The sequence below is a fragment of the Nycticebus coucang genome, chromosome 6, assembly GCF_027406575.1.
Source record: "Nycticebus coucang isolate mNycCou1 chromosome 6, mNycCou1.pri, whole genome shotgun sequence".
Lineage (NCBI taxonomy): Eukaryota > Metazoa > Chordata > Mammalia > Primates > Lorisidae > Nycticebus > Nycticebus coucang.
This window is the reverse complement of record NC_069785.1, coordinates 6,889,379-6,915,986: the sequence shown is the minus strand read 5'-3', so window position 1 is coordinate 6,915,986 and position 26,608 is coordinate 6,889,379. Positions and strand designations below refer to the sequence as shown.

At 41.8% G+C, this 26,608-nt stretch overlaps 2 protein-coding genes across 5 annotated transcripts in view; one reads left to right on the top strand and one right to left on the bottom strand.

Moving 5' to 3' along the window:
• The window catches only part of L2HGDH (L-2-hydroxyglutarate dehydrogenase), a 32,631-nt gene extending 22,004 nt beyond the window's left edge, over window positions 1-10,627 (bottom strand). The window contains exons 1-5 of one of the 2 annotated variants that reach the window (XM_053596080.1): window positions 10,361-10,497; window positions 9,720-9,857; window positions 3,879-4,010; window positions 2,926-3,077; window positions 2,377-2,508 (exon numbers count right to left, since the gene is read on the bottom strand). In XM_053596080.1, the coding sequence (XP_053452055.1) occupies window positions 2,377-2,508; window positions 2,926-3,077; window positions 3,879-4,010; window positions 9,720-9,852 (549 nt within the window). In that variant the 5' untranslated portion in view covers window positions 9,853-9,857; window positions 10,361-10,497. Of the gene's footprint in view, window positions 1-2,376; window positions 2,509-2,925; window positions 3,078-3,878; window positions 4,011-9,719; window positions 9,858-10,360 lie in introns of both variants that reach the window. The other variant, XM_053596081.1, reaches the window with a different exon arrangement.
• DMAC2L (distal membrane arm assembly component 2 like) lies at window positions 10,624-25,749 on the top strand. Of its 3 annotated transcripts, none has more exons than XM_053596090.1 (5): window positions 10,624-10,698; window positions 21,233-21,344; window positions 22,287-22,495; window positions 23,074-23,245; window positions 24,896-25,748. In XM_053596090.1, exons 2-5 carry the CDS (start codon window positions 21,238-21,240, stop codon window positions 25,014-25,016), a joined length of 609 nt encoding a protein of 202 aa, XP_053452065.1. In that variant the 5' UTR covers window positions 10,624-10,698; window positions 21,233-21,237; the 3' UTR covers window positions 25,017-25,748. The 3 variants fall into 3 exon arrangements, with proteins under 3 accessions (XP_053452065.1, XP_053452064.1, XP_053452066.1); XM_053596089.1 differs by having other exon boundaries at window positions 10,682-10,737; window positions 24,896-25,749; XM_053596091.1 differs by lacking the exon at window positions 10,624-10,698 and adding an exon at window positions 19,443-21,116 and having other exon boundaries at window positions 24,896-25,749.
• The last annotated feature ends 859 nt before the right edge of the window (window positions 25,750-26,608 follow it).

Sequence of the window (26,608 nt, the reverse complement as noted above, 5' to 3'; positions counted from 1 at the left end):
CCTGCCAAACAACAATGACAACTACAACAGAAAAGTAGCCCGGTGTGATGGGTGCCTGTAATCCCAGATACTTGGGAGGCTAAGACAAGAGAATCGCTTGAGCCCAAGAATTTGAGGTTGCTCTGAGCGCCAGAGCACTCAACTCCAGGGTGACTGAGTAAGGCTGTCCCTGGAAAAAAGAAAAAGGTAAATAAATATATACACACACACACACACACAAGGGGCATAACTTTATGAGTCATCTGGGAAATGTAAATTAAAACCATAAAATGATAATGTTACATCTACATAAATAACTACCACAATGGCTACAATGAAAACAACAAACAATACCAAGAGTTGGTGAGGATATGGAGCAACTAACTAGAACTCTCAGACATTCCTTTTTTTTTTTTTTTAGACAGAGTCTCACTTTGTCACCCTTGGTAGAGTGCTGTGGCATCATAGCTCACAGCAACCTCAAACTCTTGGGCTTAAGTGGTCCTCTTGCCTCAGCCTCCCAAGTAGCTGGGACTAAAGGCGCCCGCCACAACGCCTGGCTCTTTTTAGAGACGAGGTCTCACTCTGGCTCAGACTGGTCTTGAACATGTGAGCTTAGGCATTCCACCTTCCTCAGCCACCCAGAGTGCTAGGATTATAGGCATGAGACACTGTGTCCGGCCTTCTCAGACACTCCTGATGAGAGTATAAATTGGGACAAACGCTTTGAAAAATTTTGGCAATACCTGCCACAGCTAAACATTTGCATAAATTGCAACCTAGCAATCTCCCTCCTAAGTATACACTCAAGAGAAATGTGTACATGTGTTCACCAAAATATATGGGCTAGCATGTTCACAGCAGCACTATTTGGAATAGTCCCAAATTAGAACTATCCAAATGCCCATGAACAGCAGAATGACTCATGTTACAGTCATACATGGGGCTATCCTACAGCAAGAACAACAAACTACAGCTACAGGCAACAATATAAATGAATGTCATATACAATACCAAACACAAGAAGCCCAGACACAAAAGAGTACATAGCATCTGATTCCACTTACAAAAAATTCAATAACTGATCAGGTAAGAAGTCAGGACAGTGGTCAGCCCTACGGGAAAGGTGCTAGTAGAGGGTGTGAAGAAGTACTAGACGGCTGGTAATGTTCAATTTGTTGAGCTGGGTGCTGGTCACACTTGATAAAAATTCATTAGGCTATACTATACATTTATGATTTTTGCTGTGTATTATGGTTCCAAGAATTGGGGCAAACAGAAAATAAGGGTGGAAAGATAAATGAAATGAAGTTAGCACACAAAAATAAAAAGTTATTTATGAAATTATTCTCCAAACTAGGATCTCAGAGAAATTTCTTCTAAGGGTTCTCAGAACAAGACGTTGTGTAACACAGTGACACAGCACATGTTCTCAACCATATCCCTGCAAGTGGAAGCCCAGTGATCGACACAGTGACCTTCTCCATAGACTAAGGTCTGAAACCAAAGCACACTTCAAAGGGAGTAAGTGGACTCAAGGAGTGGAATGGGGACGCGGCAAAACACTGTCGTGCGGCTGTGCCAGTCTGATGATTTGATCTACATAGCTTTTAGACCAGCAGTTCTCAACCTGTGGGTAAACGGCTGCAGCATTAGGAAGGTTGAGAACCACTGCTTTAGACTGTCTCCCATAAATAGTCTTACTCTAAAAACACTTTTTCAAAAGCATTGCCTGCTAGTGAGTTGAAGCTCACATTCTCTGGGATGGGGGGTATTTTATAAAGTGGAAGAGGGCAAGGAGGAAAGATAGCTGTTCATTGGGACAGTCAGTGGAACTGGAGGACTGGACTAATAATCTCTGAAAAGGTAGCCAGTGAAAGTTACTTCATGCACCTACTTCTGCCTTTATGACTTTATTTTCTTCCTCCACCAAGAGGAGTAACATGCAGAAAATGATTACATTATTATTCATGTCTCGTTCATGAATAAAGACATGCTTTTTCCCAAAAGCATGTTTTAAGCAAGACACTCTACAACCCACCCTTATTCTCATGACTTTCCAGTCTTATCTCTTATGTCTCCCTACACGCCCTATGCTCCCAATCATACCTCACTATTCAGTATTTTCCAAACATGCCATGTGGTTCCAGACCTTCTCTTGCCTTTGTTTATGTTGGTCAAACCTGATATTTTGTCACAGGGAAAGAAGAAATAAGGTGTCCAGAGTTCGTGGCAAGGCCCCCTTGTCTGTCATTTCACTACTTCTGTGGCAGGATCATCTAACTGATTTTATGATTCCTGCCTCCTACAAACTCACCCTCAGCCTCCACATCACAGGACAGAGTTCTAAATGAAAACACCCCTTTGAAGATGTGCATGAGCTAGGGAATCACTTACCCTACAATATGGCTCTTTCTTTTTTATATCCTCCTGCTGAATCAACCTCAGGCCCTGGACACCATTCTGCAGGCCTGTCTCATATAGTGCCTGAAGTCTTGGAATTTCTTCTTGTTCAACGGCGACTATAAGCTTCAAAAAATAAAAATGATAAAGCACATGGATAGAGTTAAATATATCATCAGCCATGAAAAATAAATTTAATGGAAAATCAGAAATTATTATATGACTCAAATAGGTTTGATTCATAAAAAATATTTGTTCTGGACAACACAGAACCTGTAGGGAACCTGTCCCCACAAAAAAAATTTTTTTTAGTTAAATAAATAAAAGGTTGAATGGTTTGATATCTAAATGACATGTTATTTAGAAAATTACATGAAGTCACACCATCATTTGTTTAGCTATTCCCTAACATTAGATAGCACAGATTACCTAGATACAAAGGGGAAAAATGCCAATTATTTTTAGAATTTTAATATTAAACCTCAGTAAGAAAATGCTAGTTATGCTACATAAACAAGTCAAGCCCCTAGTAAAAGGCCATACCTTGCCACATTGCTTGTAGGAAATTCCCTTTTGGTTACAATACTCATAGAGGAGAGCTGCACCTTGTACACATAATTTAGCTTTCAGAGATTCAGGTTTATAATAAATTCCACTATGTATGACACCACTGTTATGTCCAGTCTGGTGCACAGCTACAAAACAAGAGAAAACGAGGTAAAAGAAAATAAACGACTCATACAAAACACAGAGGTAACAGAATAAACTTATAATTAAAGCTGTTAGAGATCACACATCACTTAAAATTCTGCCTTAATTTGTTCAGATCACTGCTAACGTCCTCTAGCAGCCACCTCTGGTAGCCCTGTCTCATCTCTCCAACCCACCTCGGATTCCAGCTACAACTTAGGTGCACACACTTGCCTCTCACACCTACAAGCCACTTTAGGGGCCCACAGGGCTCTTAGCATTATTCCCCAGGGCCTTTGGCAACTTTGGGTTTTTTTTGGAGTGGGGGACACTGGGATGCTCAAAAATCACTAGTGGCTGGCAATCCTCAACCAGTAGAGACAGGAGCTGATGGATAAATGAGCATAACCCTGGGAAACATCATATTGTTCCTCGGAGATCCCAGGGAAATCAGTCTTAGCAGCAACCTTGACAGTGCACCCAAATGTGACTTTTCCTCCTTCCCTGTGTTATTCCCCCTATCTCCTCCCTTATGCCTCCCCAAATAACCTCTCAAATAAATCACCTACATCCTTTCCTTTCAGGAGAACCCAAACTACTAACATCAATAGTCAGCATGAAAGATTCAGAACTGGGCGGCACCTGTGGCTCAGTGAGTAGGGCGCCGGTCCCATATGCCAGAGGTGGCGGGTTCAAACCCAGCCCCGGCCAAAAACCACAAAAAAAAAAAAAAAAAAAGATTCAGAACTGACTGAATGAGAAGGTGCCCACGAAAGCCCAAAGAGCAACAATGAACACGTACATACCTAAATCTTTCTCCTTCTCCAGAACTCCGATCGAAAGTGCTGGGTGTCGCAGGATGAGTGCTCTGGCAGAGGCAAGCCCCACGATTCCACCACCAACAATGACTATGTCAAACGAGCTTTTAGAGAAAGACACTAAGAATGCACTCTTACAGAACTCACCAAACTTCACACACAATGTTCAACATCAATGGGCAATTAAAGTATTGATCTGTAACCATTAAAATAAGTATCTATTGGGTTTTGTGCTGTTTGGCTTCACATTCATGAAAAAATTGTTAAAAGTAACATGCATTGCTGGTCAGTAGCATGGTCAGCTCCAGCCTACTGGCTTGAAGCCACTCTTGGTCTCCGAAGGATCCTTCCCAGGCTGGTTACACAAGTCATATCTGAGCATCGCTTAACAACAGGAATACATTCTAAGAAATACTTTGTTAGGCAATTTCTTGTGCAAACATCACAGCGTGTACTTACACAACTTAGATGGTACAGCCTAGGTTGTTCCTAGACTAGATGGCATGGCTATTGTTCATAGGCTACTAAATCTACGGTACTGAATACTGTAGGCACTTGTAGCACAACAGCTAAACACAGAAAAAGTACAGTGAGATGTGGTATTATAAAATGTAGTACATGAGTGTACTTTGTGTTAAGCACCATAGTTTTCTGTAGTGTGCAAGAATTTATACATTTTTTTCTGTTGAGAAGGAAACAACAGTGAGAATATCAAACTTTGGGGAAATAATTGGTCTAGAAGTGGGTGCAGAACAATAATCTTAGCCATTAACAAGCCCTGATTATGCAACCATCTAAAAAATTAGAAAGGGCATGTATAATTTATCTAACTCCGCAAGTAGACACTTAAAAGTTTATTTTCAGCACTGACCTCATGTTCAACAAACCTAGGTCTTCTAGGAACAGCAGAGTGAGAAGAATTTCAGAGATTAGGCCTTTTCTTTAAAAAGTGATCTGAGTTTTAATTTCAAAATCTCTCTCTTTTTTTTTTTTTAGAGACAGAGTCTCACTTTGTCGCCCTCAGTAGAGTGCTGTCACGTCACAGCTCACAGCAACCTCAGCTCTTGGGCTTACGCGATTCTCTTGCCTCAGCCTCCCGAGTAGCGCCCACCACAACACTCAACTATTTCTTTTGTTGTTGCAGTTTGTCTGGGGCTGGGTTTGAACCCACCACCCTCCGTATATGGAGCCAGCGCTCTACTCACTGAACCACAGGTGCTGCCCTAATTTCAAAATCTTTAACAGAAACACATCAATATAATTATAATTGTTACTATATCTGTGGCTACATTTGGAAACAAAAACAACTTCTAGACAACTAGGGACTAATGCATAAGCTTGATAAATCAAATCTTGCATCTTAAATTAATTTGAGGACCTCAAGTACATAAAGTGCCCTCCTTTAACACTTTAGAATTGAGCCTCATAATTTAGACAGGGAGCCTCCAGATGGAGCTCAGTGGGTGGTTATCCCCTGCAGAACTTTTAGACAGCTGGATAAAAAAGTTGTCAAGGGGTGTAGGCGATGGCGAACAATCTCCACATATATGCAATGGGATTCCGAATTCACCACATTAATACCAGTTAGTGGCAAAGGCTGACAGTGGTCAAATAAAAAATTACTAGTATAATCAGAGTGTATGTGGAAGCCCAAAGCTTTTTTTTTTTTTTTTTTTTGAGACAGAGTCTCAAGCTGTCACCCTGGGTAGAGTGTCCTGGCATTACAGCTCACAGCAACCTCAAACTCTCGGACTTAAGCGATTCTCTTGCCTCAGCCTTCCAAGCAGCTGGGACTACAGGCGCCCGCCACAACGCCCAGCTATTTTTTGTTGCAGTTGCCATTGTTGTTTGGCAGGCTGGGGCTAGATTTGAACCCACCAGCTCTGGTGTATGTGGCTGGCACCCTAGCCGCTTGAGCTACAGGTGCCAAGCCTGGAAGCCCAAAGCTTTAAACACGTTTTTTAAAACATAAATTTCAATAGATAAAAGGTAACGCTTCCATTCCATTACAGTAACTTACACTGATTCACAGCCATTACATAACCAGCTCACGCCTGTAATCCTAGCACTCTGGGAGGCTAAAGCAAGTGGATCGCCTGAGCTCATGAGTTCGAGACCAGCCTAAGCCAGAGAGAGACCTCATCTCTAAAAAATAGCCAAGTGTTGTGAAGGGTACCCGTAGTCCCAGCTACTCAGGAGGCTGAGGCAAGAGAATCGCTTGAGCCCAAGAGTTTGAGGTTGCTGTGAACTGAGGGCAACAAAGTGAGACTCTGTCTCAAAAAAAAAAAAAAAAGGAATTCCAGAAGAACAAATATAAAGAATTCCAAAAGAATAACTATTATTTAGACTTCATATTTTCCAAAACCTTCATAATCTTCCACTAAGGAAGGGTTCAGAACGTTTACAAATATTTATTTGCACATGGATGACTTAATCATATTTTATATATAGTTGTCCCTTGGCATCCACAGGGAATTGGTTCTAGGACCCCCAGGGATAACAAAATCCATGGATGCTCAAGTCCCTTACCTTGGCACCGTATTTGCATCTTGCCTAGGCACACCCTCCTATATACTATATACTTTAAATCATCTCTGGATTAATCCTAATGAAGAGTCTCTGAAAAGCAAAAAGCAGCCCCTATCTATTATTCAGAGGGAACTCTGTAAAGCAGAGAACAACCCGGAGGGAAATAGTTCAAACTGACAAAACAAAGCATAGGGCCAGAGAAGGTTAACGTAGAAATGAACTCATTATTCAAAGGCAGACAGAACAGGGCAAGGGGAGCCTGTGAAAGCCTAAGTAGTGAGAACAAGCTGGACTCGGTCAGGCTAAGGCAGACTTGACACAGCTGGTCTGGCTGGTGTTAAGTCCTGCCAGACCTTCACTGTCTCCCATTCTTACTGTTTTGTAAATTTAGCTCCCACCCTAAAAATATCTATCTTGACCAGTTTAGGTGAATTGATTTAGGAGATTAATTTTGGAAGTGGAATGTATTAAGTCACTGAATTATGCTAAGGGTTAATATGATCTTTGCTCTAAACTCTGCAAATTAAGAAAAAATATCACATTGGAAAAAGGTAGCTTTGGGCAAAGAAGTAGAAATTTGAATAAGGATTGGTGAGTTGTTTCAGCCACCCCTCTACAGTTAAGCCTTGTCTTAACTTTTGTAAAGCTTTTTTTATGCCTATCAGTAAACTCTGAATACTCTAACATGACGCATACTCTTTATTTCATCCTGGTAGTCCTGTCTGCTCAGAAAGGGTGTGTCAACGGAAAGCCTCTGGCCAGGGTACACCCTGGTGTGGCTTGAAGTGCCTCCCTAAAAGGAACGTGTGAACAGATTGCCCCTGAGGGTGGCAAGCAAGTTTTCTTTTTTTCTAGCTCGCTTTTCACAAGGGACAGTCACCTGTCCTAGTCTGTTTTTATAGCTCTGGGTTCCTTAGTGGTGGTGTTGCAGGAAGACCAGGCCCAACAGAGAGAAGAGTACCCAAACACCATGCTTATAATAGGAAGGGCTTTATTCACCAGCCAGGAGCTTATGGCATAAGAATTCCAAATGGCTGCTCCCTGACTGGCTCAGTCTTTTCCTTTTTACCCACACTCAAAAAGTTCCACCCCACAGGTACCCTTCTCACTGGCTAGTTTGAAACAAGCGGGAAATGCTATTCCAGCCCATACAGCACTACAGAATTTCACAGAACTTGGAAATGTCCAAGTTCCAGGAAATTAAGTTTACAAATTCCCAAGGGCTGAGTCACCATGGAGAGGACCCCGCAGATGTATTCTTGTGGTCTCCTTGAGAAGACCTGTTCTCCTAGACCTCACCCTTCTCGGGTATCCCTCTCAGTGTGCCTTTCAATTCTTTGACCACCCAACAACCTGCTATTTGAAGCTCCAGTATGAAGGCCAGGCATGGTGGCTCAGACCTGTAATCCTAGCACTCTGAGAGGCCAAGGTGGGTGGAATGCCTGAGCTCACGAGTTCAAGACCAGCCTGAACAAGAGGGAGATCTCATCTCTAAAAACAGCCAGGCATTGTGGGTGCCTGTAGTCCCAAGCTACAGGGGAGACTGAGGCAAGAGAATCACATGACCCCAAGAGTTTGAGGTTGCTGTGAGCTGTGACACCACTCTACTGAGGGGCACAAAGTGGGACTCTGTCTCCAAAAAATTAAATAAATGAAAACAAAGCTCCAGTATGCTTTCACTAATACCTAAGGCCATGTAGATGCTATGTAAATAGTTGTTATTCTGCATTATTTTCTATTTGTGTTATTTTTATTGTTGTATTATTTTTTCAAATGTATATGTACTTATATATAATTTTTTTTTAAGTCTTACTTGGTTGCCCCCAGTAGAGTGCTGTAGCATCATAGCTCACAGCAACCTCAAACTCTTGGGCTCAAGGGATCTTCTTGCGTCAGCCTCCCAAGTAGCTGAGACTACAGGCACTAGTAGAGACAGGATCTTGCTCTTGCTCAAACTGGTCTTGAACTCATGAACTCAAGCAATCCACCCAGCTTAGCCTCCCAGAGTGCTAGGATTACAGATATGAGCCACCGTGCCTGGCCCTTTCAAATATTTTGTGGTTGATGTTCAATAAAGTTTTATTTTTCTAAATATAGGGTTGGTTGGACCCTGTACATGCATCTTCACCAGCAGCTGGGCACCTCCACCCTTGGTATTTTTGGTGTAAATTACTTGAGCTCTGTGTTTTGAAGATATGCGGGGAGAGACAGCTCACACCGGTAATCTCAGCAATCTGGGAGGCCACGGCAGGTGGATTGCTTGAGCTGGGGAGTTGAGACCAGCCTAAGCAAGAGTGAGACCCCCCTCTCTACTAAAAATGAAAAAAACTGATGCAAGAGGATCAATTAAGCCCAAGACTTTGAAGTTGCTGTGAGCTAGGATGCCATGGGACTCTACCAAGGGTGACACAGAGAGATGCTGTCTCAAGAAAAAAAATTTTTTTTAAATGTATTTTTGATCTGTAGTTGGTTGATCAAAGGTTGTGCAGATGCAGAACCCATGGATGTGAGAGCTGAATGTACTTGTTTTTTTATATCAGGGTACACTATCAATTGGTAAACTCTTAATATCCTACAAGAACCACTAAGTCCACAATAGGAAGGTGGAGGGGTGATAGAAGGATACCTTTCATACTTTTTTTTTTCTTGAAGTTCGCTATGATTCCATTCTTTGCCTTCAAGTCTCAGTTTTCTAAACAAAACGTTCACTAACCCTAATTTTCTTCTGTTAAGAAAATGTTCCCAGCCCCGACCACACGTGGCTCACACCTGTAATCCTAGCTCTCCAGGAGGCCAAGCAGGTTGACTGAGTTCACAAGTTGGAGCGCAGCCTGAGCAAGAACCAGACCTTCTCTACCAAAAATAAAAAAACTACCCAAGCACAGTGGCGCAACTTGGGAAGCTCAGGCAAGAGGCCTGCTCAAGCCCAAGAGTTTGAGTTTGCTGTGAGCTATGACACCACAACACCTGTAGTCCCAGCTACGCAGAGGCAGGAGGCTCGCTTGAGCCGGAGACTGAGGCTGCTGTGAGCTATGACGACACCACAGCACTCCACTCAGACTGACAGTGTGAGACTCTGTCTGGAAAAAAGAAAAAGGTTCCCAAAAGACTCGCCACAACAAATCACAAACGCTATCACCTGCATCCCACTCTAATCCCCTCCATCCACTAACACACAGCAGCCAGAGTCCACTTTTGAAACATCGACATTTAACCACACCTCCCTTCGTTAAAACCTTTTAAATAGCTTCCCACAACTCTTAAGAAAAAGAAAATTCAACGTGTGGTTAAAATAAAAACCTTGCCGTGATGCAGCCTTCCCTGGTGCCATTCCACATGGCCTGTCTTCCGCCAAGCTCCAGTCACACTGCCCACCACCTAGTCCTCGAAACAGCCAACAGCTTTCCAGCTTTAGAGGCTTCGCACAAACCATTCCTTCTACAGAGAGCAGAGACAGTGGTTTCAACTGTGACCTCCTGACTTCAAATCACTGGGCACTGAATTCTGCTGGCTCAGTTAGCAAATGAGCAGCCTCTCAACTGGGGCAGTCCTCCGCAGTGTGTGCCAGGAGGTGATTGACTTAAGACCCGGTTTCAGATCTTTCAAGCAACACCAAGCTGAAATCCAGCTAATAAACAGCATATTCGACTGCTTACAGAGTACTGGGTCCCTTTATCCTCGAAACGACCACCCACGGCACTGAACCTTGATGAAGTAGAGCGACCCATCCACCCAGTGTTGAACAGTAAGCGAGGGGTTGCATTCAAAGCCAGCACTGCTCTTGACCTCTAATCAACACTGCCCGTCCTCTGCCGCGTAAATACCACCAATGAACCTTGCAGGCTGGCAGCTTCTACCCCGACCTCTCACGCCTGAGACAGGGCGCACGAGCAGGGGTAGAGGGCCAACACGCGGCGCCTCTGGGAGAAGCTGCCACTCACCTGGTGCTAGTGCTGGCGCTGCGGCCAGCTACATACAACCACCGAGGCCTCCCCGACGCCGGCCCGCACGCCCCAAGGAGCCCCCGGCGGGCCCGTACGGAGGCACCACGCAGGTATCGCAGGCCGGGAACCATAGCCCGCGCCCCGCTACGCAGCCACTAGAGCCAACACTCTGCCGCGCACCGGCGTTCTCTAGCCCCGCCCCCGCGCAGGGACCAATGAGGCGCGCGCCGTCGCCCACGTGGGAGAGGCCGCCGGGCCAATGGGCGCGCGCGACGGAGGGCGAAGGGCAGGCCGGCTCCGCAGACGCTAGAACGCTCGCTCGCTCCTTGGACGCCGTGAGTAGAAGAGCTGGGCCTCGAGCGGGATGGGAACAGGTGGCGGCTTCGTCTTGCCCTTGCCCTAGCCCTTCTTCCGAAGCTAGGCCTAGCTGGAAACCGGATCCTCCCGGCCGCGCGGACCTTGACCGCGGAGCGGACTTGGGTCCGCGGGAGGAAGTCTGGGCGTGATTATGGGGAAAGCTGTGGTCGGCGGGCCCGGGCCTCCTTCCTGGTCCCGCCCCCTCCCCCGCCACAGTGTCCAGCTCGCCCCCGGGGAGCCGAGAGGCGGCTCGAGGGCCTTCCTGTGCCCCTGACCGAGGCTCCTTGTCACGGCAGAGCCTGACAGCCTGGGGTCTTCTGGACTTCTTTTTTTCCCCTGTGTCATTTATTCAGTTCTGGGTCCATCTTTTGAATACTCAGCGCCCACTCTATCCTGGACCGGGCGCTGGGTCCCGGATGAACTGGGCTGTCCGGCCTCTGCCGTCATTTAGCACTGTATTCTTTTCTTAAACCGCATCGAGACACCGTTTCGGATACGTCGCGGGCCTCTGAACGGCGGCTTACCTGTAGGGGCCCGAGGAGGGCAGTGGGCGTGTGATTCTCCGTCACCCTGCCGGTCTAACACACACCTCTGTGCTGTGCTTGATGGCAGTTTTAAATGTTCAGGGTTAGGACAACTGAACGGGACAAAAGTAGAGCGATATAACTTTCTGAAAGGATTTGTTTGCCTGTTTGAATCTTGGTTACAGTCACTGGTCAGGTGACTCAGGGAAGTAATTTAACTTCTTTGACTCAAACTTTCCTCTGTGTCTCCCGCACAGGGCCGTTTGGGGTGGATTACCAGAGATAAGGCTCAGTTGCACACAGGGAAGCATTTGGTAAATGGCGGCTTAGATTTCGTTTAAATGCCTTTACAGCAGAACAGGAGTACATACCTTGCGTTATTTTTGAAAACAGTGTAGGATATTGTCAGCTTGTCCCATCACAAATGAAAAAAAATAATGAGATAGTTATTCAACTTGTATTGTGTGGTGATTGTAGATTCCCCAGCATTTTAGGAAATAATAAAGATCTTGTGTACCCAGTGCCCTGTCTCGCAAGGGATAACGTCTAGCAAAACTGTTGCAACCAGGTAATTAACACTGACACAATCATTGATCTCATGCAGACTTACCCATTTCTAATTTTCTGCGTACATGCATTTCTGTGTAAGGATTATCGTGTGTGGATTCTTGGTCAAGGTACAGCACAGTCCCATCACTAGGCGCTTCTCTCCACTCGCCTGTGTATAACCACAAATTCCACTGCAGCCCTCCCTATCTTTTCTCTCTTTCTAAAATTCTGTCATTTCAAGAGTTATATAAATGGAATTATGCAGTAGCTTTTGGGGATTAGTTTTTTCCCTTAGCATAATCCCTGGAGATACATCCGTGTTGTTGTATGTATTAATTCCACTGTGTTACTGAGAAGCATCCCATAATATGGATTTGCTATGCACAGTATGTTCAAACATTCGCCCACCTAAAGACTTGTGAGTTGTGTACTGTTCTTAGCTATTACGAATAAAGCTGTTGTGAACATAATGTTACAGCTTTTTGTGTGAATCTGGTTTTTTGTTTGTGTGTTTGTTTGTTTCTCTACCGTAAGTGCTCAAGGGTTCAATTGCTGGGTCATATGCTGAGCACATGTTTAATTTTATAACAAAAGTGGCTGTACCAATTTACATTCCTACCAGCAATGGTTGAGTGATCCAGTTGCTCCTCATTGTCACCAGCATTTGGTTTCCCTATTTTTTACTATAACCATACTGATAGGTATGTAGTAAAGATGGTTATTTCTTAGCTTGAACAGGACACAGTTGATTTATTAGCTTACATTTAGAAGTATATGCTTTGAGGGGCTATGATCAGACTTCTGTGGACTCTGGGTCCATAGTCATGATTTCTTTACTTACTGCATGATTTTGAGCATGTGCTTCTTATGTTAGTAAGGCTGAAAGAACTCAAAATATACATTTTATTTATTTATTTAGAGACAGGGTCTCATCTCACTCTGTCACCTGGGCTAGAGTGCAGTGGTGTGTGATCATAGCTCACTGCAACCTCAAACCTCTGGGCTTAAGCATTTCTTCCATCTCAGCCTCCTAAGTAGCTAGGACTACAGGCACAGCTATCATACCTAGCTAATTATTGTTACTTTTTAAAATATTGGGCAGAGCCTGTAGTTCAAGGAGTAGGGCGCTGGCCCCATATACCGGGGGTGGTAGGTTCAAGCCTGGCCCTGGCCAAAACTGCAAAAAAATAAAATACTGATTTATGGCTCGGCACCCATAGCACAGTGGTTACTGTGCCAGCCACATGCACCAAGGGTGGTGGATTGGAACCTGGCCCAGGCCAGCTAAACAAGAATGACAACAGCGACCCAAAAAAGCCGGGCATTGTGGTGGGTACCTGTAATCCCAGCTACTTGGAAGGCTGAGGGAAGAGAATCACTTAAAGCCCAAGAGTTTGAGGTTGCTGTGAGCTGTGACCCCATGGCACTCAACTGAGGATGACAGCTTGAGATTCTGCCTCAAAAATAAATAAATAAAATATTTTATTAAATATTAAATATTTTAAATAATAAAATCTTTTATTTATTTAGTATAGAAGAGGTCTTAACTTGGTCTCAATCTCCAGGGCTCAAGCAGTCCTCCCACTTGGGCCTCCCAATAGTGCTAGGATTATAGGCACGAAACCATGCCCAGCAACACATGCTCTTGTTACAAAATTTTCTCTGCTTACCTTACCCCTAAGGTTTAACTGTATAATAGATTGTTTCAATTAAGTAACTTCAAATCAAGAGCTTACTTTGCATTCATACGCCCTACAATGTATTCCTGACACTACCCTCCTTGGTTGAGAATTCATGTTCACCTTTCACCTTCTTTCATGTAGTTGAGAGCCTATGAGAAGTTAGTTCAGTGAGTGCTGTGTGATGTTGGCCTAAGGATAGTGTTTGGGGCCTGTGATTCTAATCCCCAATGAAGTTCCTTGATCTGTTTCACAAGATTCTACACACTGCAGGAATCTACAATCTATAATGGGTGATTTACAAAGGGATAGGGTTGTAATTTGGGAGAAAACATTGTTTTCAGCAAATAGGGAAACTATCAAATCTATTCAAAAAACACTTTGTATATATTTTGAGTAATACTTCATTGGGGATTAGAAGTTTTCTAATTTACAAACATAATTGCAATTCTTTAAAACATTGTTATAAACCTATGGCTCTACACCATGTTCTGATATTAAGAAATTTGTTTTTGGTAGTCCGGGGCCGGCTCCCCCCAATTCTTCCGCTCCAGGTCTGTTGGTCTGTCCAGCCGTCTGGAGGTCCTAGTGCGCTGCTCTCTGTGACTAGGCCGGCGACGGGTGTGGACGGGGGCGCAGCGGTGCAGTTGCCCGCTGGCATCATTGGCCTTGCCCTCTGCTCCCCACCTGGTGTGGGAAGTTAAAACCGAAAAGGAGGGAAGCTTGGCAGTAAGAGCTGACCAAGTGCTGGGAAGCGCGTGAGCCCGAGTAAAGGGGTCAATTTGTTGAGTTTGATTACCTCTCCTACCTCCTCCTAGCAGAAAAATATCATATTGTTTGGTTTCTGGTTATATGAATCACTGACTGAATAACAGATGACTTTACCTCGTCTCACAGGAGCCTTGCGCTCCTTTTCAAATGTCACCAAGCAAGATAATTATAATGGAGGCATAGCTGACTTAAAGTGATCCAAACTTCATGAACAAGGTTTACGATTTGGGCCTGACGTGGAAGAAGATAATAAAATTTTTGAATGAAAGACTGGAGAAGAGTAAAATGCAAAGTGTAAATGAAGAGTTAAAAGAAATATTACATGCTGCAAAACAAATAGGGTACTGCTAAAGCAATGAAGAATTATGAGGTCAAGATCTGGAAGCAGAAACCGAACAAGAAATGTGATCTTGGCATTTGGGCCACTTTTTCCTAGAGGAGAGAGACTGTCCATTCCACAAGAGGAGGCTGGATGGAAAAGAGGAAGATGAGAAAATGGCAGAGCTTCTAACAGGTCAAAGGACTAACAAGACAAAAATGGACAAAAGATGAAATAGAAAATCTCAATATTTGTTAAAGAAATTGAATCTGTAATTGCAAGAAATCTGTACTTTCTACAACAAAGAAATCTATATGCCTTGATGGCTTTAATGAGAATGTCATATAATGTCATTTTCTTAAATGATATAAGGATACTATTGTAGATTTAAAGAGGCTAAGGCTTAGAATAGTCAAATGTATGATCCTTGAATGGACTCTTGAATCAGAAAATGTTAAAAAAGATATTTTGGGGGCCATTAGAGAAATTTGAGTACAGGCTGGGCATCATTAGGTAATACTGGATCTTAGGTGTCAGTCTGTCGTTGTGGCTGTGCCGGAAGATGTCTTAAATCTGAAGAGGTGTACACCGTGGTATTTATAATGAAATATCATAAAGATTGCATTATACTGTCAGATGGGATGGGAAAAAATGTACACGTGATGTGTGTGTGATGAAGAGGTAGCATGTGAGCTCATGTGAATGCAGAAAGATTAACAATGGCTGGGTTAATAAAAGGGAAAATTGCATGATTCATGATAAAGTGAAAAAGGTTTAAAAATTACTGATTCAGTGGATGAATAAAAAACATTTTATGAATATTTAGCATCCATTTATGATAAAAGTTCTTAGCAAACTAAGAATAAAAGGGGACTTTTTTAGTCTGATAAAGACTATGAAAAACCTAGAGCAAATTTACTTAATGGTGTAATGTTAAGAACTTTTGTTAATGTTAAGATAGGGCTTTGATAAGAATGCCTGTCCCCACTTCTCTTTCTCATTCTACTAAAAATTCTTGCTAATATAATATGGCAAGAAAAAGAAAGGATATAAAGACTAAAAAAGAAAAAAAGACCTTTTCATTGTTCAGCCAACTATAACTAGAAAATGAACTTAGCAAGGTCAGTATAAAACTCAATTTTATTTCTCCGTACCAGTAGCACATTTTAAAAGATTCCATTTGTTATTCTGTAAAGCTTTATAAAATTTAATTTATATAATTTCATAAATTTTAATTTATTTACAAAAACATCAAGGAAACATTAAATACTTGGGAGTGAATTTAATAAAAGATGCGCAAGACTTCCTCATGGAAAACTGAGGGAAATTAAAGAAGTCCTAAATAAAAGGAGAGATATGCCAGGGAGGAGAAGACTGACTATTATAAAGATACTGTTTTCTGCCCAAATCCGTCTACAGATTCAATGCTATCCCAAACAAAATCTCAGCAGATTTGTGTTTGAGAGTATGTATGTGTGTAATGTGACAAGATAATGTAAAAATTACATGGAAATTCAAAGGCAAAGGGCAACCTAGTCAACCTTCAAAAATAGGGAGAGCCCAGCAGGGGTGAGGAACCTGCGGCTATGGGCCACCTGTGGTCTTCTGTACACTTGAGTGTGGCCTTTTGACTGAATCCAAATTTTACCAGCAGATCCTTTTTTTTTTTTTTTTTGTAGAGACAGAGTCTCACTTTATCACCCTCGGTAGAGTGCTGTGGCCTCACACAGCTCACAGCAACCTCCAACTCCTGGGATTAAGCGATTCTCTTGCCTCAGTCTCCCGAGCAGCTGGGACTACAGGCGCCCGCCACAACGCCCGGCTGTTTTTTTGTTGCAGTTTGGCCAGGGCTGGGCTTGAACCCACCACCCTCGGGATATGGGGCCGGCGCCTTACTCACTGAGCCACAGGCGCCGCCCTTACCAGCAGATCCTTTTAATAAAAAGGTAAACCACAGGGCAAGAGAATATAGCTTCACGATGTACAATCAAGATTCAATGACATTAACTCTTGTATCCAGATTAAATGAGAACTACCAGTCAATAAGGACACAACAGATAATCCTACGTAAAAATGACGTAGGGTCTTGAGCAAGCACTTCAAAGAAGAAAATTGGCTGGTAAACATGAAAAGGGGTTCAACCTCATTGGTAATCAAAGATTACCATTGCATCCCCACCACAATGGTTAAATTAAAAAGACTGACATACCAGTTGTTAGCCATGATCAAGAATGAGAGAGAAGAATTCTCTGCTGCTGCTAAAGTTTAAATTGGTACAACTCCTTTGAATTACTGTTTGACTGTATCTACTATGGTTGTACATGTGAAATTTAAAATCTTGGTATATAAATATTCAATAAAAGTGCTTGAACAGGTACATCAAAAAATCCTGCATTCATGGCAACATTATTTGATGGTCTTAAGATGGAAACAAGCCAGTTGACTGTTAAATTGCATAGATAAATTGTAGCGATAATGAACTAAAGCCACTTGTAACCCTGAAAAGGAGTCTTAAAATGTTGGCAGTAGAAGCCAAACAACACATAGTGTGGTATTATATGAATTTGAAAAAGAGGCATAAACCGTCTTTGGTTTTAGAGGTTGGACTAGTGGTTACCTTTGAGAAAGGAGGTAGTGACTGGGAGTGAATATGAGAGAGGTTTCTGGCAAGCTGATAACCTGATTCTGGAAGTTTTTAATCAAAGTACACCAGTATGTTCATTTTGTGATGATTCTTTGAGCTGTATGTATACTATATACTTTTATATTTAATGAAGAGTAAAATTTGCTATGCTCTTTGTATTAAAAATTCTAATGAAATATTTCAGATTGATAAAAATAAGTACATAACGATGGCTGTATATTCACTACTTAATTTAACACTTGGCTATTGTATGGTGAGAACTCCTACGTACCCTGCTTAGTCTCGGGTACCCAATATCATAAATATAAATAAATTGGTATTTTTCATTCCCTCCCCCCCAAAAAAGAAAAGAAATTTGTTTTTATTTTTGTTTTTATAATTTGAATTCCTGGATTTATTTATGGCAGCGATAATTTAGTAGTGGCTGTTTTCTAACTTTTAACTAGATTCTTTGAATTTATTAGCGCTAAATTCAATAACTCACCACTAGAGGTCTCCTCGTTCCCTATGGAAAGCATTCTCAGAGGCAGCTGCTTGGATTCTAGTAGGACCAATTCCCAAAACCAATTAGCAAAGTTGCAGTCGAGAACGTAAAAACCTATCAATTTTTTTAAACCTTTATTGCCAAATATAAATTTAATTTTCATTTTCAAATTATTTTAAACATACCTAGTGATTTTTAGAGATCACAGCTGAAGTAAATTCTGCCTTCCCTTTAAGCTAAATTATAAGATATGCCAAAATGAATCAAGTGTAAGTATTTAATTTTCAAAGACCACTGTAATTCACCTGCCTAATAACAGTTTATTTTGTTTTACCTTGCTCTGTGGAAATATGTCAACCACTGAAGACTATTAATAAATATTTATTAAACTTTTACGTTATGCTCAGAAAAATGGAAATGAGTAAGATGTGGTGATCCTTGCTCTTCCTTTTTTCTCTCTGTGTGTGTATATATTTATTTATTTATTTATTGGCCCTAATTGGAAACTCTTAATCACTGTTTAAGACCCATCTCAAAAGACTCTGCTGGTGTGAAGCCTTCCCCTTGCCCCTTTCTCTAGGCTCTTGTGCCACTTGTTCACAGCTCTGTTAAGAAGCTGTGTTGGACGTTGTTTATCTGTGTGTCATCTGTCTTCCTCAGTAGATTGTACGTTCTGTGAGGATGGGAGCCCTGTCTTTCTCTCGGTGTATGTTTTGGTTTCTCCTCTTACCATTGTTCCTTTTGCCCTAAGTATAGCAGACATTCAATGAACATATTGAGCGAATCAGTGAGTAGATGGACTTGGCATTTGAATGAGGGCTTGAGGTTGGGTAAGATTTCTACAGATAGGGTGGGGGGGGAGGCTAGTAGCTAGAAAGCTCAGATTTGTAAATGAGGTTGACGATGGAGTTATTAAGAGTGGGCACAGCTAAACAGAACTTTATCACAAAGCTGGAAAGTGTTGAGAAGAGGTAGCAGGGGGAGAGGTTTGCAGTAATGAAGACAGACGGATGGTGGAAAGGGGATGCAGAGAGTAGGAGTTCCACAGCTGTACGGTCATCAGTCACCTCCTCAGCTCTAAGGTGATTCCCACTCAGACATCTTTGCCTTGCATTCTAAGGAACATTGAATGAGGAAGGAAAGGGCTCTGGGCTGGTAGGGAAGGGAACTGGGTTCAAATTTCAGCATTGCCACCAATTAGCCATGAAACATTGAGCAAGTCCCTTTAAGCATGTGCATTTATTAATACCCCACCTTGTCCCAGAAAGAATTTAGGGTGTCAGCAAGGTACTTAATGTGAAGATTTGAGTTTCCTCATCTCTAAATGAGAGGTTTGGTCTAGGTGTGACCTAAGTTCCTTCCAGCAGTAGCATTTTGTGACTCTGATCCCAATGATTTGTTGGTCATCTCCACTTAGAAGTCCTGCCCAACTTTCACACACGTTATTTAAAATATGAAAAACTGTCTCGGATAATAGCCGGGCGTTGTGGCAGGCGCCTGTAGTCCCAGCTGCTCGGGAGGCTGAGGCAAGAAAATCGCTTACGCCCAAGAGTTAGAGGTTGCTGTGAGCCATGTGACGCCACGGCACTCTACCCAAGGGCAGTACAGTGAGACTCTGTCTCTACAAAAAAAAAAAAAAAAAGAAAAAGAAAAACTGTCTCGGCACCTGTAGCTCAGCAGCTAGGGTGCCAGCTACATACACCGGAGCTGGCGGGTTCAAATCCAGCCCGAGCCTGCCAAACAACAATGACAACTACAACCAAGAAGTAGCCATGCATTGTAGCGGGTACCTGTAGTCTCAGCTACTTGGAAGGCTGAGGCAAGAGAATCCCTTAAGCCCAAGAGTTTGAGGTTGCTGTGAGCTGTGACGCTACAGCACTCTACCAAGGGCGACATAGTGAGACTGTGTCTCAAAAATAAAATAAAAAATTAAATAAGAAAAACTGGAAGAAAAAAATGAATTCATAACCCTCCTGTTGTTGATTTATGTTAATGGCATCACCATCCTACTAGCAATTCAGGATCAAAACTTAATGCCATGTTCTACTTTAGCCCTTAACCCCCTACATCTCACTGAGTCATCTGGAATCTAACTCTGTAATGTCATTTGAATTCCTCCTGACTAGGCCTCTTCCTAAGACCATATGTCGTTGAAGCCCTTGTTGGCTGTTTCAGTCTTTAGTCTGAGTGGATTCCTGAAGCACAACTGTAACAATGCCAGTGCTTTGTTCTCAAACCTCAGTGACTCCCAGCTACCTGCAGAATACCTCAGAATACCCGGGCTAAGCATTCAGGAGCATTCGGGACCTGACTGCCAATGCTGCCTCTTCTCATGACTCTCATGGGCTAATTAAACTGAACTACAACATGCCTCAAATGTTCCTATTCCAAATGACAACCTGGCTAACTTTCTGTGGCAGTTTTTTTTTTTTTTTGAGACAGAGTCTCACTTTGTCACCCCTCTGTACAGCGGTGTGGCATCACAGCTCACAGCAACCTCAGACCCTTGAGTTCAAGTGATTCTCTTGCCTCAGCCTCCCACATAGCTGGGACTACAGGCACCCTCCATAATGCCTGGCTATTTTTAAAGACGGAGTCTTGCTTTAGCTGGGGCTTGTCTCCAATTTGTGAGCTCAGGCAATCCACCTGCCTCGGCCTCCCAGAGTGCTAGGATTACAGGTGTGAGCCACTGCACCCCTCCTCTCTGGTACCTTGTTGAAAACTCTTTTGAGGCATTTATTTGATTCTGTTATTTATTTTAACTATTTGGTAACTTGTCTTAGTTCATTCTACCCTGCATTAAATGGTCAGTTCTTCAAATCAGAGGCTAAATTTTATTTATCTTTGTCTCAGCCCCGCCCAACATGGACACACATAGCTGGCACATTACTAGAGAAACTTGAGTTGAGATCAATCAGACTGAGACCTAGTCCAAAAGCCACTCTCTTACCTCTTGGTTATAGATTTTTACAGCTGGAGATTATCAAGCCAATCATCTCATTTTACAAATGAGAAAACCAAGGGAAAGAAAGGTGAAAGTTACTTGCCCAGTGTCGCTCAGCTGCGCTTACGCTGCTGTAGTGCCACCACTGCCAGCCTTGTGATAGGTAGGTCTGTTTTCATGTTTCCTCTTCCACCCTGGGTATAAGGCATCCTAACTTCAACCCCTCGTTTTTTTGGAGCGACTTCAGCTGGTCAGTTCGCTGTGTTGACGGGGAGGGCAGCTAGCTCCAGTGTGTGTGGAGTCTCCCTGCTGCCCGGACGCTAGGTGGCAACACTGCAGACAGGCTCCACCTGAGGCTTCAACAGTGGAACTTAATGTTAAAGCCAGTCCAACCCCTCGTTTTTTGCAGCAAAAACCCAACAAAACAAAAAGCCCAAGAACCAGAGACAGGAGTGCCTTGCTCAATGATTGCTGAGTGAGAAGTGAGTCATCAGCTTTATCAGCACAGTGACTCTGAAGTTGTGGAGTAAGTTACCGTGTGTATAGGGCTCTCCTTGCCAGCTGCTGATCTAATGTAAGTATCGTTTTGTGTGTCTAGATCAAATGATGCTGTTTGGAAAAGTTTCCTGGCAGTTACGTGGCTTAAAGAAACTCCCATGGTCATGTGACTCCAGATTCTTCTGGGGCTGGTTGAATGCAGTGTTTAATAAGTAAGTTACTCTCAAGTGAAGAAAGGTGGGATTGTTAAAGCTAGATGAGTTCCCAATAGCTAGTTTAGTTATTTCTTGTATTTCAAATGTTTTTTTGAAGTGTGTAGTATGATTCAATTTTGTTTAGAAACAAATATACATGGAAACATGAAGAAAAAGTCTTTTCAAGTTTTCTAAAATGAAGATAACTTATATAATCAGAAAAGCTTAGCAAATTTTAAAATATGTAATGGCTTTTTAAGAATATGGTTAGCCTTTTGAGTACTAGCAAGGGAGCTCAAGTCTTTAAAAACTTAGTGGGTGGCCTGCTTAGAAGTATTATTTTGAAACTAACAAAACTAGCTTCATTGCTTTATATACCATTATGATTACTAACTAGAAAAAAGCATATGTAGAAGTTAATGAATATCATTTAATAAGGTTAATTTGAACACAGCTTCAAACTTATTCTTTAATCTTTTATCAATAATGATAACCAACTGTAGTCCTTCAGTCAATATGAAGTTCTTTAGTATCTGGTGTCAAGCACTGTGTTCCAAAGGAATCAAAGACTCATATCTGCCTGATAAACTCATATACAAATAGTGTCTGGGTGTTGTGGCGGCACCTGTAGTCCAGCTACTCAGGAAGCTAAGGAGGATACCTGAGCCCAGGGCAGCCACCAGTCGGGACAACAGCGTGAGCCTCTGTCTCCAAAAAACAAACACACAAAACATAATATGCCTAGGCAAAACTTACGTGAAAACAGAAAACAAAAGCAAAACTTTTAGCAGGTAGAACCAAAGGTTTGGGAGTTGTTTCCCCGCCCCGTGGATCTCACTAATACATTTAACTCTCATTCAAAATGAAAATTTGTTGCTGTTCTGTATTTATGTTAGTGAACATAGTTAAGAGACTGGTGATTACCGTAAAATCAAGCTGCTTTTTTTCTCTTGTCAACAGAGTGGATTATGAACGCATCAGGGACGTTGGCCCTGACAGGGCGGCGTCCGAGTGGCTGCTGCGGTGTGGAGCCACGGTGCGCTACCACGGCCAGGAGAAGTGGCAGAAGGACTACAACCACCTCCCAACGGGCCCGCTGGACAAATACAAGATTCAGGCCATCGATGCCACCAACTCTTGTATCATGAGAATCGGATTTGATCACATGGGTAACTACTGTCCTTTTGCTTGTAGGATGTGCAGGTGATTTGCATTGATTTTATTGCAGATGACTCACTGTTACAGTAAAAGGCGTGTTCTTTTCTTGCCCATCAGTACAATTAAGTGTGTTTATTCATGCATTGGGTATCTGTTTTCAAATTAAAGAGAGTTTACAAACACCTTGCTCTCCTTTCTCCTCTCACTAAGCTTATTTCTACATGCCTTTATTCTCTGGTTTGTTGACTTAAAATTCAGAGCCTTGTTTGTCAAAGTATTTTTGTGAAACTTCTGTCATTGAGAAACTCTCAATAATGTAGGAATAATAATAGCTTCTGCGTATGCAAGCATCTCTTTCCTCTAGTGCATGGCATCTGACTGCAGGGTGGCCCTGGCCATGATCACAGGCTGTATAATGAATAACTTCTGTGGTTAATAGAGCCAGCAAGTGTCCCAATCTTCATGGGACTAAGAGGTTTCCCAGGACATAGGACTAACAGGCCTAAAACCAGGATAGTCCTGGGCATAACAGGGCAGTTGGTCATCTTAATGGTAAAGGCTATTCTTAAACTCTACTTTTTCTCCCCAGAGGGTCTAGAACATGTTGAAAAAATAAGACTATGCAAATGTCATTATATCGAGGATGAGTGTTTGCAGAAACTTAGTCAATTTGAAAAATTACAGAAAAGCATATTGGAAATGGAAATAATTTCCTGTGGGAATGTCACAGACAAAGGCGTCATTGCTCTGTGTCATTTAAGGTGAGTAGGCAAAGCCAAAGTGGAAGTTTGATAATAATGTGGAAGCAAATAAAAGACACAGTTGAGGGGTGGTGGCTTTCTAAGAAAATTACCTCACTTTCATCTATAATTTTTTTAAATTAAAATGATCAATCATAATATATTAAGGTTTTATTGTGTTTTTTAGGCGGCAAGTTTTTTTTTTTTTTGTAGAGACAGAGTCTCACTGTACCGCCCTCGGTAGAGTGCCGTGGCATCACACGGCTCACAGCAACCTCTAACTCCTGGGCTTATGCGATTCTCCTGCCTCAGCCTCCCGAGCAGCTGGGACTACAGGCGCCCGCCACAACGCCCGGCTATTTTTCTGTTGCAGTTTGGCCGGGGCTGGGTTTGAACCCGCCACCCTCGGCATATGGGGCCGGCGCCCTACTCACTGAGCCACAGGTGCCGCCAGTTTTTTTTTTTTAAATTCTACATAAAGCACATAGCGAGCCCTTAACAAGCATCACTAATTGTCTTTCTCTGCTGCTGTTACAGAAATTTCCCCCAGGCTTTGGTATTCTCATGACATTTGATATATACCTGTTAGCATCTCACTCTATAATGTAGGTGCTTGAGGGGGAAAAAAACTTTAAATATTCATTTAGCTCTGGAGCCTAGAGCACTGCCTGCCACTATAGTACATTTCAAAAACATGCATCCACTGGTCAGGAAAGCTGTTCTACGTCCTTTTCTACCGTCAGCCAGACCTAAGTCACCAAACTCCAAACAAAAACAGATAAAATACTAGCAAGGAAGCCAGGCACAGTGGCTCACGAATGTAATCCTAGCACTCTGGGAGGCCAAGGTGAGGGATCACTTGGCCAACTTGAACAAGCATGAGATCCCTTCTCTGCTAAAAATACAAAAATGTATCTAGGTGTCGTGGCAGGCACCTATAGACCCAGCTTCTCCAGAGGCTAAGGCAGGAGGATTGCTTAAACCCAGGAGTTTGAGGTCGCTATGAGTTAGACTGATGCCAGGGTACTCTAGCTCGGAGCAACAGAGGAAAACTCTGTCTCAAAAAAAAAAAAAAAATTGGCAAAGAATGTTTAATTCAAAAATTGCAGGATTCGGAGTCTTATCAGGGTGGTGAAGAAAGAACATATTTAATCAACTCACTATTTTAGAAATCCCTCATTTGAATTCTGAATCTATTTAATATAGTCCTACTTTAATATGTAACAGATTTTCCCATAACCCCAGTACCACGAGCAGTTTGAGAAATTTGAAACAATTCTAGTAGCAAAAGCACTAGAGTCCACATTTCTTACATAAGCTGAGGTTTCAAAGCTTCATCTTCTAATACAAATTTGAATACCTCTAAGAACTTTCTCAGTTTTTTTCCTTTTTTGAATTAGGATTGACATTTCATGTTTCACATGCAAAGGAACTCTATGTCACTATACAAGTATAGATTCAGCTGGAAATCTTGATGAGGAATGAATATGATTTCCCCAGTCCAGCTTAGTCCCTAGCATGAATTCTAAGACTAATGCTGTAAGTCATTGTGAAGGCATAGGGTGATAAAAACACATTCATAATGTAATTTTTTTAAAAAGTCAATAAATTGAGTTTACTTTTAAAGCTAAAGGCCAAATTGAAGTGACTTTTCTCTGTCTCTATTTGCAGAAACCTCAAATATTTGTTGTTAAGTGATCTTCCCAGAGTAAGAGAAAAAGAAAAGCTTATCCAAGCCTTGAAGACGGCACTGCCCTCTCTGGAGCTAAAAATCATCCTTGAAATAAAATAATAACTGTCTTATTTAAGTATAAAAGATCACTTGAAATTGTTGATTCTAAACAGCAAGAATATATAATCTGGATGTGATACCATGACATTTTAAAAGTAGAGTCCATCATATGTAGAAAATATTCAGTTGTGACTCACAAAAGTTACTAAGTTGGAAGTGAGAATTTATGTACATTAATTCATTTTAAGAAAAAATGCAAACTAGGTAACATTTTAATTTGAATATATTCCTCATTTGATAATGAATATATTCCTCATTTGATAAAGAAATCTATACAGGGATCTCTTGTAGATATTAATTTATAGTCCTTTAAAGTGATTTAACTGCAACATAGATATCTTTTATTGTATTATAACAGTAACATCTATTATATTTTACTTTTAAGTTACTGAACCATGTTACTATATACAATTATGAAAAATTGGAAAGTAAATATGGATTCCCTGATGGAGTCACTTATGCAAAGTAGCCTGTGGGAGGCCTGCCTTTCATTTGGATTCCAGGATTTGCACGCATCTCTCACAACCCTGTATTCCTGCGTTATTACCATACACCCTTTTTCAAAATGAATAGTTGCTGGTTAATTTGTCTATTTTGTAAGCTTACACTAGTGTTTTATTAATACCTGAGTGAATTCAAATAGTTTTGCTAATTGCAATAGAATAAAGGAAATAATTGTAAAGACTAGCGGGCTATGCTTAGGTTTTTCTTAAATTAAAAAATTCCTTAAACCAAAATTTTCTTCCCTCATCTGTCTTCGATACTATCTCTCTTGGGCTCAAGGGACATCAAAAAGAAGTATAAACACTAAAGCCGATTTATATCTAGAAAGTAGTAATAAATAATGTCACAAGTAGATAAAGTAGGTCTTTTATTTTTACCTGCTGGAAATAGTCCTGGTTCTGTTATTGTTAGTTATATGCCAGCTTGTTCGTAGATTTCTGTATGTTTGGTTTGAACATTCAGTTGTTGAATATAAACTTGACCAAAAATAATTTTAAGATAATTATAAGATGGTGTAGCTTTCAGGTAGAAAATGAATTTTAGAAACGAGCTTACGTAAACAGCACATGGTACAAATGATATACTTTCTATAAATATAATCAACACTCATTTAAAAAATCAGAAAACGGTAAATAAAAGATAGAGATGTAGAACAGTCACATGTGATAATGGATTTCATGCTGAAGAAAAAGAAACAGACATGGTTAAATTGAACATAAGCATAGATTTAATAGAACTCGTTAGGAAAAATAAGCCCCTTTTTTCAAGTTTGTTTCATTTCTTTGTTACAACAATTGTTTTACCACAATTTAGTCCGGAGCTACTTTTCTATTCTGGTTTTCTGTAATAAAAATATTGGATGAATTAGGTAGTTATAGTCATGTACCTACGTCAAATTTTCTGTATGTTTGGTTTGGAGTTCAGGAGTTCAAGTCCAGCCTGAGCAAGAGACCCAGTCTCTACTAAAAATAGAAAAAAACTAGCCAGGCCTTGTGGTGGGCACCTGTAGTCACAACTACTTGGGAGGCTGATGCAAGAGGATTGCTTGAGTCCAGGAGTGTGGGATTGCTGTGAGTCATGACACCACG

Excerpts from the sequence above, each read along its gene's own strand:
- DMAC2L (XM_053596089.1), top strand. Across the intron at positions 21,345-22,286 it reads TTGAATGCAGTGTTTAATAA|AGTGGATTATGAACGCATCA; the intron begins GTAAGTTACTCT and ends TCTTGTCAACAG. Across the intron at positions 23,246-24,895 it reads ATTGCTCTGTGTCATTTAAG|AAACCTCAAATATTTGTTGT; the intron begins GTGAGTAGGCAA and ends CTCTATTTGCAG.